The 23668-nt window shown below is 45.7% G+C and overlaps 1 protein-coding gene across 1 annotated transcript in view; it reads left to right on the top strand.

Moving 5' to 3' along the window:
- Positions 1 to 6820: 6820 nt before the first annotated feature.
- HOMER2 (homer scaffold protein 2) overlaps positions 6821 to 23668 on the top strand; it is an 81008-nt gene continuing 64160 nt past the window's right edge. The window contains exon 1 of the mRNA XM_026709505.2: positions 6821 to 7204. Within this exon, the coding sequence (XP_026565290.1) occupies positions 7083 to 7204 (122 nt within the window). The 5' untranslated portion in view covers positions 6821 to 7082. The remainder of the gene's footprint in view (positions 7205 to 23668) is intronic.

The following is a 23668-nucleotide window of genomic DNA, read 5'->3' on the forward strand; positions in this document are numbered from 1 at the left end:
TGGCGATGTCATCTGGCAGGACCCAGGAAGTAGATTTTCTCTCACACTTTTCTCATGGCCTGGAATAACATCAGCCCCTGACTCTAGGTGACCATTTTGGAAAGCAAAGATCTGTTGTTGTTTTTTCCAAGCATTTGATCTGGGGTGAGTTTTGTCTTTGGACAGCTCTAGATTTGTCCATCCTTCTTCTGGATTCTGGGTTTTTTTTCCCCCTGTTTTGTTTTCATTATGTGGTCTTTATAGATTTATTATTGTCATGGAGAACGTAGGTCAGCCTCAGACACAAGCCAGGGCTGGGATGTAAACTGATAAAGATAATTAATGAATCGGTATTAAAAATTAATCTGTAGCATTTCAATTTGCAGTACACAGGCTTTTGCCCATGTGCTGTACAATGATGTCCACCGGAATTGAAACAGGAAGCGTTAAAATGTTAAACTGCCTAGTTGGGTTTGAAATATAGGCCCTCTGTTCATTAAATGAGTTTGGATTATGAATCTCTGATGACACAGAGATGGATATTTTAAGCAGATGTCTACAATTTTTCTCAGGCATGAGGATTTGAGTGACAAGACGCTGAGATTTCAAAACACCCAAATTACAGGCGTATGTGAGAGAGAAAAAATACTTTTGCAGAATGAAATGATTTTGTGATTTAATTAGCTTGGAAATGAGGCTGGCTTCTTCCAAAATCGCACCATGTCGCTTTTCCTTTATATTCTATTTTGTTCTTCTGCTGTTTGTTGCTTTGTCTGTCACAACATTCTGGATAATACATAGGCTCGAGAAATTGGAAGGGCTCTTAAGGAATACCTTCCTGTGTGGAAACCTACTGAATTCCCACAGCTGAGTTATAATATGATCTCCTTGATTGCATCTTGGCATATTATATGCCTCCCACCAAATGGCTTTCCTTTGATAAATCAGGGTTTAATGAACTATGGCTTCATGTAATGCATGAACTCGTGTTGAAATTAAACTGTAATGCAATTTGATTTTAGGTTTAGCATTGTGTGTGATCCTGGGATTGTTTGCAATAGAATTGTTGAATCTAGCTGACTGAATGAAGCGTGATTAAGCAGATGATGGTTTAGTGCAGAATATGAAACCTGGCTTAACTTTGGTTTAGTAAAAAATCATGACTAAAATGAGTCTTGATTTAATGTTATCTGCAAACACGGCTGGTGTTATAAGAACCTCAAAAGAACTATATTGTGCCCTGTTGGATCAGACCTATCTAGTCCATTCTCACAGGGACTGACCATCTGTGCTAGTGTTCAACAGATGGCCTTCAGAGGTAATCCCACAGCCACCAATACTAATAACCACAGATGTCCATGATTTCCATAAATTGGTCTATCCCTTTTTGGGAGCCAACCAAGCTGGTAGCTACCACCGTATCAGGTGATAGCAAATTCCAGAGTTTGCTTGCTGTATGATTGCATGTTGTGAGAAGATGCTCCATAGGGTTACGCTGCAACACAACAACCTGCCTCTTGTGTGGGATAGAATCTCATAAAAAAGGCAGAACTTCAAGAGAGAAGGAGAAATATGGTCTGAGGATCTGGCCTTCCAATCTCCTTCAATAGGTAGAGCAGAATTTGCAAATATCAGTGGAAAGGAGAGCCATCAGCTTATGAAAGGACTTATAATCCTTAGGAGAGAAAATCCACACAATTCCATTTGGTGACTGTTCAAAATTACAACGGCACTGAGGAATGTGACTTATGACCATTTCTCACAATTACGACCTTCGCAACATCCCTATGACCATGTGATCAAAATTCAGAGGCTTGGCAACTGGTTCAAATTTATGACCGTTGCTGGTTTCCCAAGGTCATGTGATCCCCTTTTACGACCTTTTGACCAGCAAAGTCAACGGGGGAGCCAGATTCACTCAACGACCGGTTCACTAACTTACCAGCTGCAGTGATTCACTTAACAACTGCGGCAAGAAAGGTCTTAAAATAGGGCAAAGCTCACTTGACAAATGTCTTGCTTAACAACAGAAATGTTAGGCTTGATTGTGGTCGTACGTCAAGGTCTCATTTGCCCCAAATGTAGAACAATGTAACTGCTTGTCTTAGATGCTTTTCATGGTTTTAACTAGATATGTCAGTTCCAAACTGCGCTTCACAGTAAGGCTTGAAACGTCTGAAGGTTTTATAACCAGAGGAGGGGATGTAATTACATCGGTGGCACCGGTGATATGAAACACGGCTGAACGTCCCCTGAGGTGGACTGTGATATCATGCCTGGGATAGAATTTCACTTTTAAGTTGCACTGCGAGCAGAATATCTGTAATCCTTCTGTTTAAGGTGCCACGTGCCTGCTGGCCACAAGTGTGATTTTATGCATTTAGAAGTCGTAGAAAGGATTTTGCTGGAAGGCAGAAGACAATTATTCGGATGGTCATCATGAAAAAGTCCCCTTCGGCTGTGCCTGAGAAGCCTTCTGACACCATCACTTAAACTGGCTCCCTCTTAGCTATTTGAGGAATTGACTTGTTACAAGTTTGCCCTCAGAGCTGAAGAGGCTTCTCAGATGAGAAGTGAAATGTCTTCAAAAGAAAAAAAAAAAACACCACCCTCAAAATGAGAAAAATCTTGGAATTCTTTGAGGATTGAACATTTAAAGTTTTTCTGAACTAGAATCTGTTCTGCCAGATAGCCTGGATTCTTCCACACCTAGAGTACTGCATTCTGTTTTGTTCACCACACTATAAAAAAAGATGCTGAGGCTCTAGAAAAACTACAGAGAAGAGCAACCAGAATGATTAGGGGACTGGACGCTAAAACATACAGTTGCAGGAACTGGGCATGGCTAGTCTAGGAAAGAGAAGGGCCAGGGGAGACAGGACAGCAGTCTTCCAATATTTGAGGGGCTGCCCCAAAAGAAGAGGGAGTCAAGCTATTTTCCAAAGCACCTGAAGGCCAGACAAGGAACAATGGATGGAAACTGAACAAGGAGAGATTCAATCTGGAAATAAGGAGAAACTTTCTGACAGTGAGAACAATCAACCCATGGAACAGAAGTTGCCCTCGGAAGTTGTGGGAGCGCCATCACTTGAAGCTTTCAAGAAGAGACTGGACTGCCATTTGTCAGAAATGGTGCAGGGTCTCCCGCTTGGCCAGGGGGTTGGACTAGATGACCTATAAGATCCCTTCCAACTCTGATTATCTGTTTATCTGTTATCTTCAAAAATGTAATCCTAGTAACAACTCTTTCTATACTCTGAAACTGCTGCTTGAGGCCCTGCATAAATTAAGCTCAGATATAAAGGTCATGGGCTTTTAAAGCAAAGCACTCCTATTATTTTACACAGGTTGTGTTTGCAATACAGTTAAATTACAGTATGGTTTAAATATGCTGGCTGGAGAATTCTGGGAGTTGAGGTCCACATATATTAAAATTGCTGAGGTGGAGAAAACAGATTTAGCAAATGCACTTTGGCCTGGCAGATTACAGTTTCCTCATAGGCAGAAATAATTTTGTCTCACACTTTTTTCTTCCGAGATGTCAAATTTTAAATAGCTTTATATGGCTGTGGCATTTCTAAATTTTCCTTGCACAGCTGCTGCCTTTAACTACAGCTTGGTTTATTGTTTTACTGCAACATGATTTTGTATTGATTTTGTTTGTGTGTTCCTTGTGTGTCGCCACGAGAGATTCTTTTTTATTGCAACGGGTTCCTACCGAAAATTGAATTTAAAGCAATCTTACTTATAAAGACGTGATTTGCTGAAAAATGGGTTTCTCTTTGAAAGTTGGTTTTGTGCATCCAGTGCTGCCACCGCACCGAACTGCTGAAGTGTGAGAAGTTTTGGAGTGCCAGGAATGCACACGGATTGTTGTAATGTTTAGAATTACACCAAGGGGGAAAAATATTTTTAATACCTTGATAATTTTGTCGAGCACCTCAGTCTCCTTCAAGTCAAGCTGGATTCCTGCTGACCTCACCAACAAGTCAGTGCAGTTTTCTTGGCAACAACGTGGAAATGCTTTAGAAATTCTCAGTTTTATTTGTTTTTGTTGGCTTTCCACTCTAGCCTACAGCAACCTGACAATCTCCCATCCCAATTCTAATCAAGCCCAATCCTGCTTATCTTCCGGATCTAAACAAGAACCACCATGTTCTGCTACTTTCATTGTCCACACAGTCTGCTGGTTTAATGACTTAGAGCAGGGGCCTCCAACCTTGGCAACTTTTAAGACTTGTCAACTCCCAGAATTCCTGAGCTAACATGACTGGGAGGAGGAATTCTGGGAGTTGAAGTCACAAGTCTTAAACCTGTCATGTTTGAAGACCTCTGACTTAGAGCATCAGATCTCCCAACCATATATTCCTAACTGGATCCCCGGTTCTTCTAAGATTTTTCAAAGGACCAAACCAGCTCCCCCCATTTCCACCATCTGAATCTGTTAGCCCTCGGGAAGAAAGATGAAGAATCTTGGCAAGTGCGCCTTCTGTTCTTTTAAGCTCCTACAAGAATGATTAAAAGGGGTTTAAGGTGGTCTTCAGCAGGTTCTGACCAGTTCTGGAGAACTGGTAGTTGAAATTTTGAGTAGTTTGGAGAACCATCTCTGACTGGCCCCGCCCACCCTCTTCTCTGCCTCTCATTGAGTCCCAGCTGATCGGCTGGGTCTCCTTTCATTGCCCTGCACAGGAGAACAGAGCTGGAAAGCAGGTTAGTGGGGTGGGGAAGGAATGGGGATTTTGCAGTATCCTTCCCCTGCCATGCCCACCAAGCCACACCCACCAAGCCATGCCACGCCCTCCAATCCACACCACGCCCACCAAGCCATGCCCACAGAACCGGTAGTAAAAAAATTTGAATCCCACTACCGGTTTGAGGCCATTAAGATCCCTTTGGGGGGTCGCTCCAAGCTCTAAACCACAATGCAGGTGGGATTGATTTAAGATGATGTTAGCTAATTGGGTCATGAAACTTCTGCAAGCCAACAGCCAAGCTCAGAGAGCGCCAAGGACCCCACGATTCAACCCCGAGCTACAAATATCCTCTTCTATAGTTAGCCCTTGACTTACGACCACAATTGTGCCCAAAATTTCTGTTGCTAAGTGAGGCATTGGTTAAGCGACTTTTGTCCCATTTTACTATCTTTTCTGGCCCTGTTTGTTAAGCGGATCACTGCTGTTGTTAAAGGAGTCACACCATTGTTAAGTGAATCTAGCTTCCCTGTCCACTTTGCTTGTCAGAAGGCCATAGAAGGGGATCACGTGACCCCCTTCCATCACAAATATGAACCAATTGCCATGCTTCTGAATTTTGGATCACGTGACCATGGGGATGCTGCAACAGTCATAAGTGTGAAAAAATGGTCATTAGTCACTTTTTTCAGTGCCAATCTAACATTGAAGGGTCAGTAAACAAACTGTTGTAAGTTGAGGCCTGCCTATATTGGGGTTTACAGAAAGCCAGGCAATAACCAAGTATCATTACGGTCATGAAGTAGAAAGCGATATAATAAAGAAATCCTGATCCAGAATCAAGAACCCAAGAGCTTTCATAGCTAAGCAAGGGGAAAGTCGAAGTTGGCCGCGCTGTGGGAACCAAGCTGAATGCAATTTTGGTCACCACACTATAAGAAAAGATGCTGAGACGCTAGAAAAAGTACAGAGAAGAGCAGCCAGAACGATTAGGGGACAGGTGGCTAAAACATACAATGAACGGTTGCAGGAACTGGGCCTGGCTAGTCTAGGGAAGAGAAGGACCAGGGGAGACAGGAGAGCAGCGTTCCAATATTTGAGGGGCTGCCGCAGAGAGGAGGAAGGGGTCAGGCTATTTTCTAAAGCACCTGAAGGCCAGACAAGGAATAATGGATGGAAACTGAACAAGGAGAGATTCAACCTGGAAATAAGGAGAAACTTTCTGACAGTGAGAACAATCAACCCATGGAACAGAAGTTGCATTCAGAAGTTGTGGGAGCTTCATCCCTGGAGGCTTTCAAGAAGAGATTGAAATGGTGTAGGGTCTCCTGCTTGGGTGGGTGGGTTGGACTAGACGACCTACAAGGTCCCTTCCAACTCTGATGAGGAGGAGGAGGAGGAGGAGGTGGAGGACAACGACAACAACAACGACAACAACAACGTAAGAAGAAGAAGAAGAGGAGGAGGAGGAGGAGGAGGAGGAGGAGGAGGAGGAGGAAGAAGAAGAAGAAGAAGAAGAAGAAGAAGAAGAAGAAGAAGAAGAAGAAGAAGAAGAAGAAGAAGAAGAAGAAGAAGAAGAGGAGGAGGAGGAGGAGGAGGAGGAGGAGGAGGGAGGAGAATCCCACTGGCCAGGGGTCGGGTCTCCTGCAGCCCTGCGCGCTCAGTTGAGAGAAATCTTGGGGAGAAATCTTGGGAAAAGGTAGAGGGCTCGGTGCTCCACTCCACTATCCTGCTACGATTTGGGTTTTTTTAAAAAAAGATGTTGCTTTCAAGATGCATTTTTAAAAACTGCGCGGGCGGAGAGGAGGGCAGAAAAAGATAAAACGCACCTCTCCTTGTTAAACCTTCATCTTACAAACTGGATTTGTTCTAACATGATTAGCCCCCAACAGCGTTTCCTGCCACCCGAAGGAAAATCTGTCCTCGCGCGACGCCCCGAGGAAGGAAACCCCCCCGGATCCCAACGCAGCAGCGCCGTCTTCGCCCCACCGCTGGGAACTTGCCAAGCAGCTGCACGGCGGCAGGGTGGGTGGGGGAGTGGGGGGGTTCTGGATCGAGCGCAGCCAGAGCGCCCGGTTGGGCGGCGGTACCCGGCGTGGACTGCCCGCCTCTGACTCCGCCTGCCCGCCGCGTGCTGCCGGCTTCTCCCCGCCCCGCGAGTGGGAGGCGGCTGCGGGCGAAGCAGGTGGGACTCGCCGCTGGAGCCGCTGCCTGCCTGCTTCTTTCCCTGGCCGGACCGGCCCTTCCCGACGGCGCGGGCTCCCCGGGGCCCCCGGCAGGCGGTGACCGCCGAGGCGCTTCGAGGAGGGCAAGCGCGCGGAGCAGAGTCTAGCCAGGCCGGCGGGCGGGCGGGCGCCTCCTTGGCGAGCCCGGGGACCCAGCGGCAAGGAGGCGCGCTCTTCGGACAGCTGGATGTGCGAGATCGGGACGCGGCCCGCGCTGGCGGCTGGCGAGCGAGGGGGCGAGGAGACCCCGCCGGCCAGCGCGCTCTCGCCGCCCAGCTTCGCGGCCGGAGACAAGTGCCGGGAGATGGGGTGAGTGTGAGCCGGAGCGCGTCGGCGGGAACCGCTGGGCTGGCCCCTTCCTCGGCCGCCCGGCTTGGGGCGCAGACCCTGGAGCGGTGTCTCAAGGCTGGGCGGCAGCGGGTAGCCTCCCCGGCTGAGCCACCCTCCGGGAGGAGACTTCCGTCGGAGTTGGCAGGAGGCTGCCTTCCCCAAGCCGGTGCCCTCCAGGGACCCCGCGGGCTCCCCTGCCCGTCCTTCCCTTAGTCCGCTTAGACCGCCCTCCCCAGCCAGCGGACTCTGCTTTCCAGAGCTCCTTCCACTACAACTCCCATCATCCAGCCCTGAAAGTACACCGGACCTCCCGTTCGGTTCCAAGAGCGCGTTTCTTGGGTTGCCGCCGATGGAGCCAAATCCTCGATCCCGGGAGACGGGTGGGAGACGGTAAGGCAGCGGCGGCGGCGGCGGCCCTCCAGATGTTGTGCCACCCTCGCTGGTAACTCCCGGAAGAGATGCTGGGCTTGAAGGTCATCGACATCTGGGGGAAGGAGGGCGCCGACCGCTCCGCCTGGCAGAGTCCCTGGTGCTGAAACATTCTCTGGAAGAAATGAGGTGTCCTCAGGTGTGTGGGGGAGAGGGGGGGAGGGGGGGGAGACATGCCTTGGTTAGCAACAGAGAAACTTTAGAAAAGATGGTTTGCGGGGTTGCCAGCTGCTGTTCGCCTCTGGCAAGGCAAGCTCTCCAAGGCTGAGGCTGTGCTGGAGCACTCTTGGGGCGGCAGCGCGCCAACCCAGAGTTCAGGGCTTGGTCTCTGGGGCTGTGTGCCCCCCTGCCCTTCTCCCACAGATTTCAACTTTCTCAGGGGTTAAAACAGGACTCTTCCTTCAACCAGGGCTTGTTGTTTTTTATGCTTAGGGCTTGGAAAGGAGCTGGGAAGAAGACGAGCGGCTGCTTCCCTTACAGCTGAAACAAGGGTGGAAAAAGGGCTGTCACTGAAAGGGTGGGATCTCTCCCACAGCCCCCCCATTACAGGCGTCATCAGATCAAATTCCTTTAGTTGTACCACACATAAGTCAGCAGTCAAAGCCTTGCTAGAATCTGCTGACTTTATGCAATGATTAAGCCCTGGTGGGCATCCTTTAAATAAGAAAGGGTGGAAGAGGACAAATTGAGTAGATGCCGGGTGAAATAGGGATAGCGGGCATAGTCAGGAATCTCACATTAAAATATTGATGCATTAGGGGTATATCATTTTCCCTCTTTCTTCCCTGGGTAGATATTATTCCCACAGTGCCTTTGTAAAATGGACTATAGGCTAAGCGCCCATCACTGGTCTGAATTCGCCCTGTCAGTTTTAAATAGGAGGAGATTTGGGGAGCCCCTACTAGCTCTCTGTCCTGGCAGGGCTGATGACTGAATCCTTCCTTTGTAACTCCCCACCCATGGTTGGTGTCTCCTCTGAGGCAACGTCTTTCTGCAACTTCCAATTTAGCACCGCAGCTCCCTGTTACAGTATCTGTTTACCAATCCTAGCGAATTTGTGAGATCAGGCTGCCAGTTCCGGTATGGCAAGCCAGGATTTGCAAAGCTGGCTACGGGTTGCCAGAATTGCATGCGTCCTCATGTCTTTTAAGAATGCCAGCTTGTTAAAGGCTGCTGAGCCTATTTGACTTGGAGTAGCCCTTGAATGCAGCTTGATATGTTTCCAAATAAGCAGGCATACGAAGGAACTGTGCATTGTGCTGGACAAAAACTAATGGCAGACTGTTAACTCTCAAGTTTATTTATTAAATTATGTGCCATCTGCTTCCCTATCCAAAATGATTCTGGGTAGCTTACAGTGGCATAAAAGTGCAACGAACAAAACATTAAAAGCATTAGTTCTCATTAGAGTCTCTCTTTCCCAACTGACTGTTTTGTCCAATCTAAGCAATGCAGTTCCCAAACTTTTCACAGTAGCTTGCAGAAGTATATGTGTTTGTCTGTCCATACATGTGCAATTAAAAAAAAGATATGAATTTAGCCAAGTGTACTTGAATAGCAATTAGGGTTGTAGGAATTATATCCCAGGTAATTATATCCAGGTAGGAACTTCTCAGATCTTATGATCCTTCATTGTTACCCCTGCTGTCTCTCTCATCAGAAATCTCATCTTGCTCCAGACAAGGATTTAAGGAAGTTTTAGAGCTATGAACTGGGAGACACTAGCTAGGGATGCCAAACTCGATTTCATTGAGGGCCACATCAGGGTTGTATCTGAACTCGAGGGACCAGGGTGGGCGTGGCCAGGGTGGGCGTGGCCAGCTTGACATCACTCATGTCAGGGGTGCCTGTGGCCCACATGCTCTGCCAGAGAAAATGGGCTCCAGAGCTCCGTTTTCTGCTGGGACGGCCTCCTGCAACCCTCTGCCAATGAAAACAGAGCTCGGGGGGGCGCATTTTCGCTGACAGAGGCATCACAGGTGGGTCCTTTGCTGTTTCCAGGGCAGCCCCATGGGCCAGATCTCAACACCCCGTGGACCAGATCTGACCCCCAGGCCTTGAATTTGACACCCTTGCACTTAATGTTTTAATGTTGCCTTTAATGTTGCGCTGAACTAAGACTGGGGAGATGCTGGTTCAAACCCCTGGCTCAGCCTAAGGCTTTTGTTGATGGACTTTGGCTGACTGCTGAACCCATTTCATTTGCTGAGCTGTGGTTTAAGGTGTTGCATGGTTCCAGGTATTGTGGTTTGTTTATCAAAACCTCATGACTCAGTGTGTGGTGCGTAATACCTGCTCTCTAGGGGCTTTAGAGCTGAGATCTCAGCCTAATCTATTTCTGCGCGGAGCTCCTGGAACATAAACGTAACTTAATAAGGGGCAGCTGACAAATATTTGGATTCCCCTGATTGCATTTCCACTTCTTTTTGGATCAGACTAACTAACCCATCAGGATAATGGCAATCATCTTTTGTTTTATGGCAGGTTTTCTAAAATAAATATCCCTTGATTATAATAATAAAAATGACTGGCCAGTTGCAGTTTGTGTTATTTTGTCAAGTACAGGCATGTGTTTGTGTTTGGGCTGAATTGGTTCCCAGGGCTAAAAAAAAAAGGTCTCTCAAATATGGATCCTTGAGGTGGAAGTCAATGGCTCTTCAGATAATTGGATGGCTTGTTTTTTTCTGGCTGGTTGAATGCATTGTTATTGGGGTGCCCAAGGAGACCTTGTGATTTCTCATTACTTTGCTGCTTCCTATACCTCTGCTTTCAAAGGCAAATTGATGCAGAATCAATAAATTTTTCCCCTAGCCTCGAAACAAGCAGAACAGTTAAAACAAACAAAGGTTTTGGGCAGTGGTGGGATTCATTTTTTTTTACTACTGGTTCTGTGGGCGTGGCTTGGTGGGCATGGCAGGGGAAGGATACTGCAAAATCTCCATTCCCTCCCCACCCCACTAACCTGATTTCCAGCTCCGTTCTCCTGTGCAGGGCAACAAAAGAAGACCCAGCCAATCATCTGTGGGTGTGGCTTGGTGGGTGTGGCTTGGTGGGCGTGATGTGGCTTGGTGGGCGTGGCTTGGTGGGCATGCCAGAGGAAGGATACTGCAAAATCCCCATTCCCTCCCCACTTCTGGGGGAAGTTTACTGCAAAACCCACATTCCCTCCCCACCCCACTAACCTGATTTCCAGCTCCGTTCTCCTGTGCAGGGCAACCAAAGAAGACCCAGCCAATCAGCTGGGACTCGGGAGGCAGAGAATAGATGGGGATATAGAATATAGAATAGCCAGTCAGAGGTGGGATTTGCCGGTTCTCCAAACTAATCAAGATTTCTGCTCCTGGTTCTCCAGAACTGCTCAGAACCTGCTGAATTCACCACCTCTGGTTTTGTTTATGAAACCACCCAAGCTGGAGTTGAATTCCCATTTTGGGTGCAAAGCAGGAACTTTGCAATGAAGAACGGGATGTTTTGAATTTGGAACGGTTGGGTTTCTAACGTTTTGCACACAATTAAAAACAGTATCGTGGTAACTCAGTGGGATGGTTTAGCAGGGATTTCTCGTCTTCCTTCCACCATTTTTCTTAATGTCTGAAAGAATACAGATCTGACCTTCGGATTTGGAGAAAAGACGACAAAATCCCAAATGAAAAAAAAAAGGGTGAGAACAGCCCTGTTTTGCTTTTGCTTAGTATAAGGTGGGACAGAGAGATACGCAAACAGGATTTCAAAATTTTTTGTTTTAGCTTGTTACAATAAAAGGCATTATTTACATTTCCGTTGCTAAGTGAAACATTTGCTAAGTGAGTTTTGCCCCATTTTATGACTTTTCCTGAAAACCTGTTAAGAAAAAGTTCCAACCCTTCTTTGTAGTTAAGTCCATAGAGCATCGTGGTGGCCTAGCGGTGAAGCTAATCGCCTCCCGTTCGGAAGGTTGGCAGTTCAATCCTAGGTAGCAGCAGATGTTCCTCTCTCCCTGGGCACAAAGAGAGAAAAAAATCTGCTGTGAACTCCACGTGGTGTGAGGAAGAGCATCCGGCCAGTAAACACTCAGCTCCTTCCAGTCACCCCTGAATTAGTGACTGAATAAGAGTCGTAAAAGGGTTTTTTTTATATATAATTAATTCCATTAAGGTGGAGTTTCCTTAGAATCTGCAAGGCTTCTTCACGGTTTTCTTGTCACTTGAGCTAAGTTGCTATTTCTAAGATAAGCGCTAACAGACTTGCCTTTTTATCTCTTGATTATTTATATCTCCTCTGCTTCCATTCCTTCCCAGAGTCCCCACAGCTTCTCATTTGTCCTTACAAATGCTTCCAACCTGTCAGAGTAATTGGTCAAAAAAAGGGAGAGTTGAACAAAGCTGGTTCCAAGAAGGATGTCTCTTTGGTCAATATCTGGGAAGGGAAAGAAAAAAGCATAAACTTTGCAAATTAGTGGACTTTGGGGTGTCATGGATCCCTCTTTCCCCGTTTGGCAGTTTGAATGTCACCAGGCTGAGGGTTGACTCAGCCTTCCATCCTTCTGGGGTCGGTAAAATGAGGACCCAGATTGTTGGGGGCAAGAGGCTGACTCTGTAAACCACTTAAAAAGTAAAGGTTCCCCTCATATATCCGTCCTAGTTGTTTCTGGTTCTAGGGGCCGGTGCTCATCTCCGTTACAAAGCTCTTCAGCCAGCACTGTCCGAAGACGTCTCTGTGGTCATGTGGGCAGCATGACTAAACGGCGAAGGCGCACGGAACGCTGTTACCTTCCCACCAAAGTGGTCCCTGTTTTTCTACTTGCATTTGTTTTACATGCTTTCGAACTGCTAGGTTGGCAGAAGTTGGGACAAGTAACAGGAGCTCACTCCGTTATGCAGCACTAGGGATTTGAACCGCCGAACTGCCAAACTTTCTGATCAACAAGCTCAGCATCTTAGCCACTGAGCCACCGTGCCCCCCGTAAACCGCTTAGAGAGGGCTATAAAGCACTATAAAGCAGTACATAAGTCTCAGTGCTATCGCTAAATGCAACTTTTGCCTAGTGTTCGTATGTCTGTCTGTCCTTTGAGTTCTTCCAAAGTAAGCATATAGATTAAAAAATATAGGTTGTCTTCCACTTACGACCACACGTGTGCCCAAAATTTATGTTGTTAAGTAAGACATGTGTTAAGTGAGCTTTGCCCCATTTTATGACCTTTTGGGTCACAGTTATGTGAATCACTGCACCTGGCTCCACCATTGACTCTGCTGGTCAAAAGGTTGCAAAAGGGGATCACATGACCTTGGGAACCCAGCCACAGCCATACATATGAACCCGTTGCCAAGCCTCAGAATTTTGATCATGTCATAGCAAATCTATCATAATAAAATTTTATAAAGATAATATCATAGAAAAAAAGGAAATATGTGTTCATTGTTTCCTAAGGTTCTAAATATTCTATTATTATATTTTATTATCTAACCATTGATGATTTGCTATAAAATAAATTAAGTTAACTATAGTTATCTCGCTAAAGAATGAATTAATAAAATTATAGTCAAATGATTGTTTAATAATGATATCAGGCTATATAATTGTTGATTGATAATACGAGTTATTATGCAATATAACTACAATGGAGACTATGAAATGGATGCACAAAAAAAGTGATAAACCAACCGATACACTGTCTGTAAACTCATGAAGGAAAGGATGATGTCTTTATGTTATATGTGTTTTTGTTTGTTGTTAAAATTAATAAAACTGTTTTCATAAAAAAAAAAGAATTTTGATCATGTGATCACAGGAATGCTGCAAAGGTCATAACTGTGAAAAATGGTCATAAGTCACATTTTTCAGTCCGTCATTACTTTGAATGGTCCCTAAATGAACAGACCTGTAACCTGTAAAGCTCAAAACACTTTAATGATAAGTTTAATGTGTGTCTGTCACCATCCAACTATACTGGAACTATATAGGTATTCAGCCGGTTCTGACCAGTTCTGGAGAATCGGTATGGGAAATTTTGAGTAGGTCAGGGAACAAGCAAATACCACCTCTGACTGGCCCTGCCCCAATCTATTCTCTGCCTCCCGAGTCCCATCTGATCGGCTGGGTCTTCTTTGGTTGCCTTGCACAGGAGAATGGAGCTGGAAAGCAGGTTAGTGGGGTGAGGAGGGAATGGGGATTTTGCAGTAACCTTCCCGCAAGAGTGGGGAGGGAATAGGGATTTTGTAGTATCCTTCCCCTGCCATACCCACCAAGCCATGCCACGTCCACCAAGCCGTGCCCACAGAACCAGTAGTAAAAAAATTTGAATCCCACCACTGATTGGAACGAAGCCTAATGAATATAAACTTACTCCAGATGGGTAAATCCTTAAACAACATCCCTGGCTTTATTAACATGTGTCCCTGAGATGAATTATTTAAAAAACAAAACCCCACATGCACACACACCCTGACAAGCTGATAATGTAAAATGTCGTACAGGGATAATCCTTCTGCATATTTAAAAGCAACTTGGAAGCTGCGGATTTATTTCCAGTTCCCTCTGTGCTTTAATTACTTAGTTCATATTAGCTAATTGTTGCATTTGGACAGTTGGTTGCAAGAGCTATTTGCATGCAAGTAATCAGAATTCGGATTTACATCTTCCAGGGATGATGATAATGATGAGGATGATGATGATTTTAACCCGAGGTTTTTAGGAAAGCTTCAAGCTTAATTAATCTGAATTAAGTTCCACTCTAGGTGACAAAATTAGCTTTTAGGACTGGATGTTCACCAGGAGTAGCCTCTGCCGTCTTTCACAGCTGCTCTGCACATGGTATTTTGTGTGTGACACAAACACCATTATTCCTGTTCCTAGGAACCTATAAAGGTGAGTGTGACCCAGCAGATTTGTAAATTCAGGAATGCCTATTAGAAACCCGTGGCTGGCAGTGTTTTTTCTTTCCTGTATGTCTTTGAAGGATGGTATTCAATAATGCCTTTGATATGACCATTGAAATGGAACAGCCCAGTGGTGGGATTCAAATTTTTTTACTACCGGTTCTGTGAGCATGGCTTGGTGGGCAAGGCTGGGGAAGGATATACTGCAAAATCCCCATTCCCTCCCCGCCCCACTAACAACCTGCTTTCCAGCTCTGTTCTCCTGTGCAGGGCAACAAAAGAAGACCCAGCCAATCAGCTGGGACTCGGGAGGCAGAGAATAGGTGGGGGCAGGACCAGTCAGAGGTGGAATTTGCCCGTTCTCTGAACTACTGCAAATTTCTGCAACTGGTTCTCCAGAACTGGTCAGAACCTGCTGAAGGCCACCTCTGGAACAGCCCTTATGGGAGATACTTACCCGAGTGAGTTTCAAACAGCTCGACACAATGGACAGATATGGGAAATTCCCTTCTATACCCTACAATTGAGGTATCCGCGTTTGTGGAGTGGCAGAAGTAGAAAACCTGGCTCACATCCTATTTGATTGTTGCCTGTATCAGAGGGTGAGAGGCAGGCACCTTGGTCTACATACCAAACGAATGACCCTTTGGGATCCCCGTATCAAACCAACTTACCTTATGTGTGGCCAGAATCTGAAAATGACATTTAACACAGCACAGGACTTAATCAAAATGGTTCGGTTGAGATCGGCATATTTGGGACTGATCGGGGTAGATTGCAGGGGTGACACTGAAATATAATTTTATCACATTTTATCTATATCTTAAATTAATGTATTCTGTTCCAGCTTCATTCTAGACTTCATTCTATTTTATTTCAATTTCATTTTAAACTGTATTTTATCCAATTCCATTTTAAACTGCTTTTATCAAATTTTAGTAATAATTTGTTTCTGGAACTTTGCACTTTGATATGGCTCAAGGGCTAATCAATAAAATAAAGTTGAGTTGTGAACAGCCCTTATGCTAGTTGTTGGGCAGAAAGGTGGCATTCCAGGAGTTGAAGGAAAGAGAGATTGAAGAATGTTGAGCTGAAAAAGGAGTATTTGATTTTTAAAAGGAGGTCAGTTGACTAGTTCGAAGAAGGGGAACAAGGTCTTAAATAAAGGCTTGTGGTTGGAGGGCTCGGGTCTACTGTGAAGCTATGGGATTGCTTGCTTTTATTTCTGCTGAAGCTAAACAAATAAGAAACCTTTAACTTTGATAAGCAAAACTTTAACTTGCTTTTGTTTTCAAACTTTCTTGGAAATCTCATTTCACTGCTAGAAATAAAACAGAGCAGCAGGCTTTAGTTCTGCAACAATTTGGAGCTGTTTTCTCAGAGTAAGTTTATAAAGAAGTGAAACTTTCCTTCTTGCAAGTTATGTCATCTCCATTGAAATTGGTCGTATCTGTATATTGCTTGTGTTTTGAGTAGCTTTTGATCGTAAATGAAGGTGTGATTTGATTTGATTTGAACTGGTCCAAAAGGCAAAAGGTATTTTTGCCCAGTGTATAAGTCCAGCAGCTTGGTTTGACATTGGCGTTTCTGTGTGAATGGATGAGTTCTGCTTTTCATCCCATTTCTGTGACTTTGAATGTTTACATGTGGGTCCCCCACTCAACGAGGGTCTTCGTGTTACACATAAAACAAGGGTTCCCCCTAAACACCTCCTTTTGCAAAGAGCCATGGTGGTGCAGTGGTTAGAATGCAGCATTGCAGGCTAATTCTGCCCACTACCAGCAGTTTGATTCTCACCGGCTCCAGGTTGATTTGGCCTTCCATCCTGCTGAGGTCGGTAAAACCGATGACCCAGATTGTTGGGAGCAATATGCTGACTCAGTAAAACTCTTAGAAAGGGCTGCAAAACATGGTGAATCAGTATAAATGTCTAAGTGCTACTGCTATTTGGTTAGGTCGCAAGTAGTCTGGATTTGCTAAAGGTGCGAGAAAAAGGAATGTTGTTAGTTTGCTATAGTTGAAATGCTATTGTACCCTGAAAATGTCTGGCATGTAATTATATTTCTGAATGTGGCAGGACAAGAAGTTTTGGCCTTTGCCTAAGGCAAGAAGCATTTAGCTTGTGGTATTTTGAGGGTGGGGGGAAAAGACTTAATGCACAAAGAGCCGGTGGAGAGTGTCATGCCTATTACGCTTTGTGAAGCATTGGGAATGTGGCATTTTCAGAGGAGATATTAGGGGGAAAGCTGGTTGATGAGTTAATACAGGCGGTCCTTATTTTACAATCACAAACATCTCTGTTGCTAAGTCAGGCATTCATTAAGTGAGTTTTGCCTCATTTTGCGGCCTTTCTTGCCACCGTTGCTAAGTGAAACATTGCAGCGGTTAAGTTAGCAACACGGTTGTTAAGTGAATCTGGCTTCCCCATTGATTTTGCTTGTTGACAAAAGGAGATCACGTGACCCCGGGACACTGCAACGGTCATAAATACAAGCCAGTTGCCAAGTGTCTGAATTTTGATCACGTGACCATGGGGATGCTGCAATGGCCATAAGTGTGAAAACTGGTCATAAGTCCCTTTGTGATGACCCAAAGGGGCGTAGCACAAAAGCAACGAAGTCATGAAAGTAGGTAAATTCCCTTTAATTCCTCCAACTCAGCCCCCGATGTCCAGTTATCATAGGCTGGAGAAAACACTCTCCCAAGAACAGTTTTTAAAGGGAAGAAATTCAGTCCGAACCCAAAGCACATATCGATTATAAATAAAAACCAACACAAACTACACTGCAGCAATTAACAAGGCAGGGCAGGATAAGGAATTGCAGACTTCCAGAAGATAATGAAACACACACAGTTGGAAGGATGCTGGAACCCAGATAAGACTTGACAAACAAAGATAATTCATGCTTTGCTTCCAGCAAGGTGCTGTGTGCAAGCTCCCTTTTAAAATCCTGTTTTCCTAGCTGCAGCTAATGAAGGGAATCAGGGCCCTTTTCTCCCCTGTAACCCATGTTGCTCCCTTCTCCATTCCTCCCTGCATACCCTAGGATGAAGAGGAGGTGGCCCTGGGTCTTCCTCTGAAGGCCCAGCCGGACTGTGCCCTTCCACAGTCACCGAAGCTACAATCCCACTCCCTGTCATTTGCTCGACCTCTCCCTCGGAATCAGATTCCAACAGGGACATGACACTCTTTGAACGGTCCCTAAACAAACTGTTGTAAGTTGAGGACTACCTGTATCCCTTTGGTTCTCCTGGGTTTTAGGAAGGCTGGAAACAACGGAGGACTGGATGGATCTTTTGTGTGCAAAGTGAGATTGCTACAATGCATCCCTTGGTTTGGAACGCTACTCAACATACATCTTCACCTTGCCAGTTCTGTTCTCCGGAAAATAACCCAGTTTTGAGCCAAAGGAGACATACTCCAGAGCAGAATTCTGCGCCAAAGGAACATGGCAGGTTGACAATCCGGATGACTTCCTCGTGACATTTTCCTTTGGCAGTTGAATTAGAGTCACTTTCCAGGATTTGAAGAAGGAAACAGTCTCTTCCTCGAGGGAGACGTGTAAGGGGCTTTATCATTTGAAAGCACCAATGTTCCTCTTTCCAGTGACACATGTTGAGTGGGCAAAACCATCTTGATTGGTCTAAGTCCCTGAATGTCCTATCTTTCAGACCTTCAGGTGACGGAGAACATGGTGAGTCTGTAGCGTTGTGGAGGCATTCAGAAGGTTTACGGGTTGGCCTTCAGAAGAAACCAAGATAGGTACTTCTAGCCAATTGAGGATGATGGAGGTCGTTGCTTTTTTCTCTGAAACGTCCTGGAATTTCTTGAGATGTTCAGATTTCACCAGATTGCAGTGATTTTGTGCTATGAAATTCCAAGGGACTCGTAGAAGAATGCTGAAATTTCATCAGATTGGGCAGCTTGTGAAACTGCCAAGTAGGTTTCAGCAGCCATGTTGGTTCTTCTTCAAAGGATCACCGCAGCGGGAGGGACGGCTTTGCGTTCGGACAATGTGTGGACTCTTGTGATCTGTCAACTGCCAGTTTCTGTCTTACCGTCATGCCTAAACCCAGCCAGTTGTGGCACACTCAACCAACCATAGCTGGAACAGACCATGGCTTAGCACAATGAATCAAGCCAGTGATTGATTGGAAGGCCCTCAGGCTAAAGGAAATGAATGCTATAATAGCCTGACGGTATGGGTCTACTCATCACCCAAGGTTGAAATGGATTTCTCCTGAACTTTTTTTTTATTGTGCCCAGTTCAGTCCCTTAAACATACCACATTGACAATACCTCACACCGATTATTTAATACATACATGCATACAGACAGACATACAGGTAAAGGTGCTCATTACAAAGCCGAAGAACCAGCACTGTCTGAAGACATCTCCGTGGTCATGTGGCTGGCACGACTAAAGGCCAAAGATGCACGGAACGCTGTGACCTTCCCACCAAAGTGGTCCCTATTTTTCTACTTGCATTTTTTACATGCTTTCGAACTGCTAGGTTGGCAGAAGCTGGGACAAGTAACGGGAGCTCACTCTGTTATGCGACACTAGAGATTCGAACCGCCGAACTGCCAACCTTTCTGATCAACAAGCTCAGCATCTTAGCCCTTGAGCCACCACGTCCCTCTACATCAAGGATCTCCAAACTTGGCAACTTTAAGACTTGTGGATTTCAAGTTCCAGCCAGAATTCTGGGACTTGAAGTCCACAAGTCTTAAAGTTGCCAAGTTTGGGGGGCCCTGCTCTACATACATGCATCTCTTCAAACAACTTTTTTTCTTGTTCCCAGTTCAGTTCCTTAAATAAATAATTAAGTACATGCATACATACGTACTTGTGCTCTTCAAACAACAGCTGCCTTCCTTGGTGGGTTTTATGATCTGAGGTTTACATTATTTATTCCGGGTCTCCACGCTGTTCAGAGTTACATCCATCCTAAAATAAGCAACTTCCTAAAACAAGCAGTTTTTTTTTTTAATCCCTGGTATTGCAAAGCAAAAGGAGCATCTTTCCAAGCAACGGCTTGATTCTGATCTTTGCTCGTAGTTCAGACTTCTACCTTTTTTCCCTGCTCACGCTGTCTTTCTCTTGGGTCTCAGGTGGGGCTGGTACCTTACCAGTGATTTCGTGTCAATGCGCCTGGCTCTGCGAAGAGCCCTAAGAGATTTGCCTCTGAATTATAAATACAGCCCTGCAGGTTCTTCCTCTCAGCCACAGGCAGCTTCACAACTTAGAAATATGTCTGCCTTGTGTTTTGGGGGGCTCTGCTGACCTAAGTTAGGTCAGCGGGCCCCAACCTTTCAGGCCCCGGAGACGGGTTCTGTGGAGAGAGGTTTTTCTATGGACCAGAGGGGGTTGGTTTCATGCGCTGCCTGCATCCCACCGATGGGGCTTCTGCTTGTTTGTGTGGCCCAGTTTCTGGCATGCTGTGGGCCGGTATCGGTCCATGGATTTGGGTTTGGGTTCCCCTGGGCTAGGTGGACCTGTTGTGCTTGTTGGCTGCCAGCCCCTCCAGCAGCCAAATCAGAGGAGGAGGAGGAGGAGGAGGAGGAGGCGGCATGAGAGTCAGGGCCAGCATCAAGGCAAGGAATGGAGATGGCAGAGAGAAAGAGACAGAGACGGAGCCTGGGCTGCCTCAGATGAATGTCAACAGCCCCCAGGTCTGGAGGTGGCTGATGAGCTGGGTCCAGTGCCTGATGTGCGGATGCACAGAGGAGAGGAGAGCAGTGGAAATCTATGGGCCGGTCCTTGGGATGGAAGAGCCAGCACTGCTAGTGAAGCCCCACCCTAGCTCCGGGGATAAAAGGCAGGGGTTGGAGATGGGTAGATGTGGCAGACAACTATTCATCTCCCTGCCAGATGGACTTGTTAGCCTGCGGTAAGAGAGGAACTTTTCGGCGGGACTGCCAGTGCTCCTAACAAAGGAATCTTTGAGTTCACTTCAGAGGGTTTGTCGTGTTTAGAGAGCTGGGTCAGAACAGGTCCTTGCTGGAGAAGAGGAACGTATGGAAGCTTCCTGCAGCCTTTGTAATGGGTGGCATTACAGCGGACATGACTCCTAGTCAGCAAGGGTGAAGTTGTGGAGGTTGTGATGGTTCGCAGACATTTGTTTTAAGAAATGAGTCATGCCTGCTTCTTGTCAGTCTGGCTTTGCATGAAATTGACCAGGGATCCGGGACATTGATTAAAAGCTGACAGTTTTTCAGGCAAAGCCCTGAGACGTAACTCATTCTCTGGCATGAGACAATCTCCTCTGACAGTGCTCTACACAACTGGAACAACATTCCCCTTAGGCTCGTGGCTCCCCCTCCCCTCCCCATTTCACCCTACCTGTCTTTAAAACAGCCTTAAAGCTGGTATTTCTCCCACACGTTTGGGCTAACTGATGATGGGGTCAGGGGTGGGATTCAAAAATCCCAGCAACTGGTTCGCTGCCCGGTTGATGGGTGGGCGTGGCCATGGTGGGCATGGCCTACCAGAACTTCCGGGAGGGCTGTTTTTACCTTCCCCAGGGTCTGGAGGCTTCCCCAGGGCTTTGGAGGTTTCCCCGGAAACAGCCTCCCCCGGGCTCTGGAGGGCCTCCAGAAGCCGGGAACAGGCCTGTTTCCAGATATCTGGATCTTCTGGTTTGGCCATTTTTCACCACCCAGAGTCTCTGCATGGACCCTGCACTTACTGCAGCCAAAATGGGCCATGTGGAGACTCCCGGGAGGAGCAGGGCAGTGGGTGGGGCCAGCCAGTTGGTTCAACTACCGGTTCAGCGAACCAGATGTCAATTTCACATCTGGTTCGCTCCAACCAGTCTGAACTGGTAGAATCCCACCCCTGAATGGGGTCCTCAGTAATAACTTTTGTCACGTCTTCTGTTTGCTTCGTCTTGTGATATTGTTGCTGCTTCATCTCCGAGACGCTTTTCCCAAGAAACTTCTTCAGTTTTCAGGATGGAAAGCGAAATGTTTTCAAAGAGAAACAAAAAAGTCCAGTTGCCTTTTGGGAAAAGAAAAAAAAAAAGCATCTTTGGGGCAAACTATGAGCTGGATGATTGAGAATCTCCATAGGAATGTTGCTTCATCTGTTTCCAACACTAGATAGATAGTCCCCGACTTGTGACCGCAATGGAGCCCAGCATCTCTGTGACTCAGTGAGATGTTTCTTCAGTGAATTTTGCCCCATTTTACAGCTTTCCTTGACCCAGGTGTTAAGTGAAGCCTTGCGGCTGTTCGGTTAGCAACCCGATTGTTAAGTGAATAGGGTTTCCCCATGGACTTCCCTCATCAGAAGGTCACTAAAGAGGATCACAGGATCCACAGGACACCGTTATAAACTGTGTTGGCAGCATAAACAGAGGGATAGAATCAAGATCATGGGAAGTGTTAATACCACTTTACAAGGCCTTGGTAAGGCCACACTTGGAATACCACATTCTAATTTGGTTGGATGTAAAAAAGACGTTGAGACTTTAGAAAGACTCCCTAGAAGAGCAACAAAGATGATTAGGGGACTGGAGGCTGAAACATATGAAGAACGGTTGCAGGAACTGGGTATCAGGACTCCAACATACATCCCCATTCAAATCACAAGTCTCTAGCCGCATCTCTCAGAGTAAAAAAGATTGATTTATTAGGAGTTGACATGTCAGTGTTTCCCGGTTGCAGCCGACTCTGACACATTATTCATTTCACCCTTGACCCTGATCTTCCCCCCACCCCCTGGGTGTCTATTCTCCAATGAGACACGTCCATAGCCAAGAATCATCAATCATGCTCTCCAGTAATAATTTTGTGTGCCAGAAGCTTCGGTTGCCAAAGCGATTATCTCAAGCATTTAAGGAATGCACTGCTTTCCCCTATTCCCATTCTGCTGACCACTAAAAAGACCAAAGAAGTATTTTTAGTTGATACTGGGTATGTCTAGTCTGATGAAAAGAAGGTCTAGGGGAGACATGATAGCAGTGTTCCAGTATCTCAAGGGCTGCCACAAAGAAGAGGGAGTCAAGCTATTCTCCAAAGCACCAGAAGGCAGGACAAGAAACAATGGATGGAAACTAATCAAGGGAAGAAGCAACCTAGAACTAAAGAGAAATTTCCTGACAGTTAGAACAATTAATCAGTGGAACAACTTGCCTCCAGAAGTTGTAAATGCTCCAACACTGGAAGTTTTTAAGAAGATGTTGGATAACCTTCTGTCTGAAGAGGTGTAGGGTTTTCTGCCTAGGCAGGGGGTTGGACTAGAAGACCTCCAAGGTCCCTTCCAACTCTGTTATTCTATTCGATTCTAAATACGAGTCAATTCCCAAGCACCTGAATTTTAATGGTGCGACCATGAGGATTTCACAAAAATGGCCGTGAGTCACATTTTTCAGTGCCGTTGTGTAACTTTGAATGGTCACTAAATGAACTGCCACAGGCTGAGGACTACTTGTAATTGTATGAATCAGCCCGATGTCTTCAGAAAGCCCACCAACCCCTTCTTCAAGGTCAACATCATCCATTCGTTCTCAGTCTCATGCAACGGTTTCCATTCTGACCTTATCTAGATGTTGCCTTGTCCTGGCCGTCATTGGTTGGAATATCAGCAACAGTGGAAGAGGATAAGAAGGATTGCTCATGTCAATTCATTTAAAAACACAAAACAAAATATGTATATGTATATGCATATGCATATTTGGGCGGAGTGCAGGGTTATTTTTAAAAACTTCACCGTTCTGTACATTCTTCATGTGAAGGGTTGCTATGGAAATGCAAATGTACTGGTAAGCATTTTTGGCATCTTGCCGGGTTCTTAGTCCAATATTGCATTCATTCTTTGTCTATATCCAAATAAGAAAAGTGGGTGAAGATGAGGCGATCTTGGCATTAAACAGAAAGAGCACTGAGTTATAAATAAAACACCTCACATCTTCTTTAAAAAAAAAAAAACTTGCGTGCACATAGTATAATGGCAGCGAAGCCTTCCAAGTTTAAAACATAGTCAGCACTCCCAACACTTGGTTTGTGCAAGAACTTGAGATAGGTAGTTGTTAGAAATGAAGTGTTTGTTTATTTCTTTGAAGAACTTTCCTTAAAGCTGGCAATTTCGCTTTGATCGCTCCACATAACCTTCTCAGGGTCATGAAACATGTAAAACTTAACTGGTTAATCAA

The sequence above is a fragment of the Pseudonaja textilis genome, chromosome 13 (genome assembly GCF_049901715.1).
Source record: "Pseudonaja textilis isolate UNSWEBS1 chromosome 13, rPseTex1.2, whole genome shotgun sequence".
Lineage (NCBI taxonomy): Eukaryota > Metazoa > Chordata > Lepidosauria > Squamata > Elapidae > Pseudonaja > Pseudonaja textilis.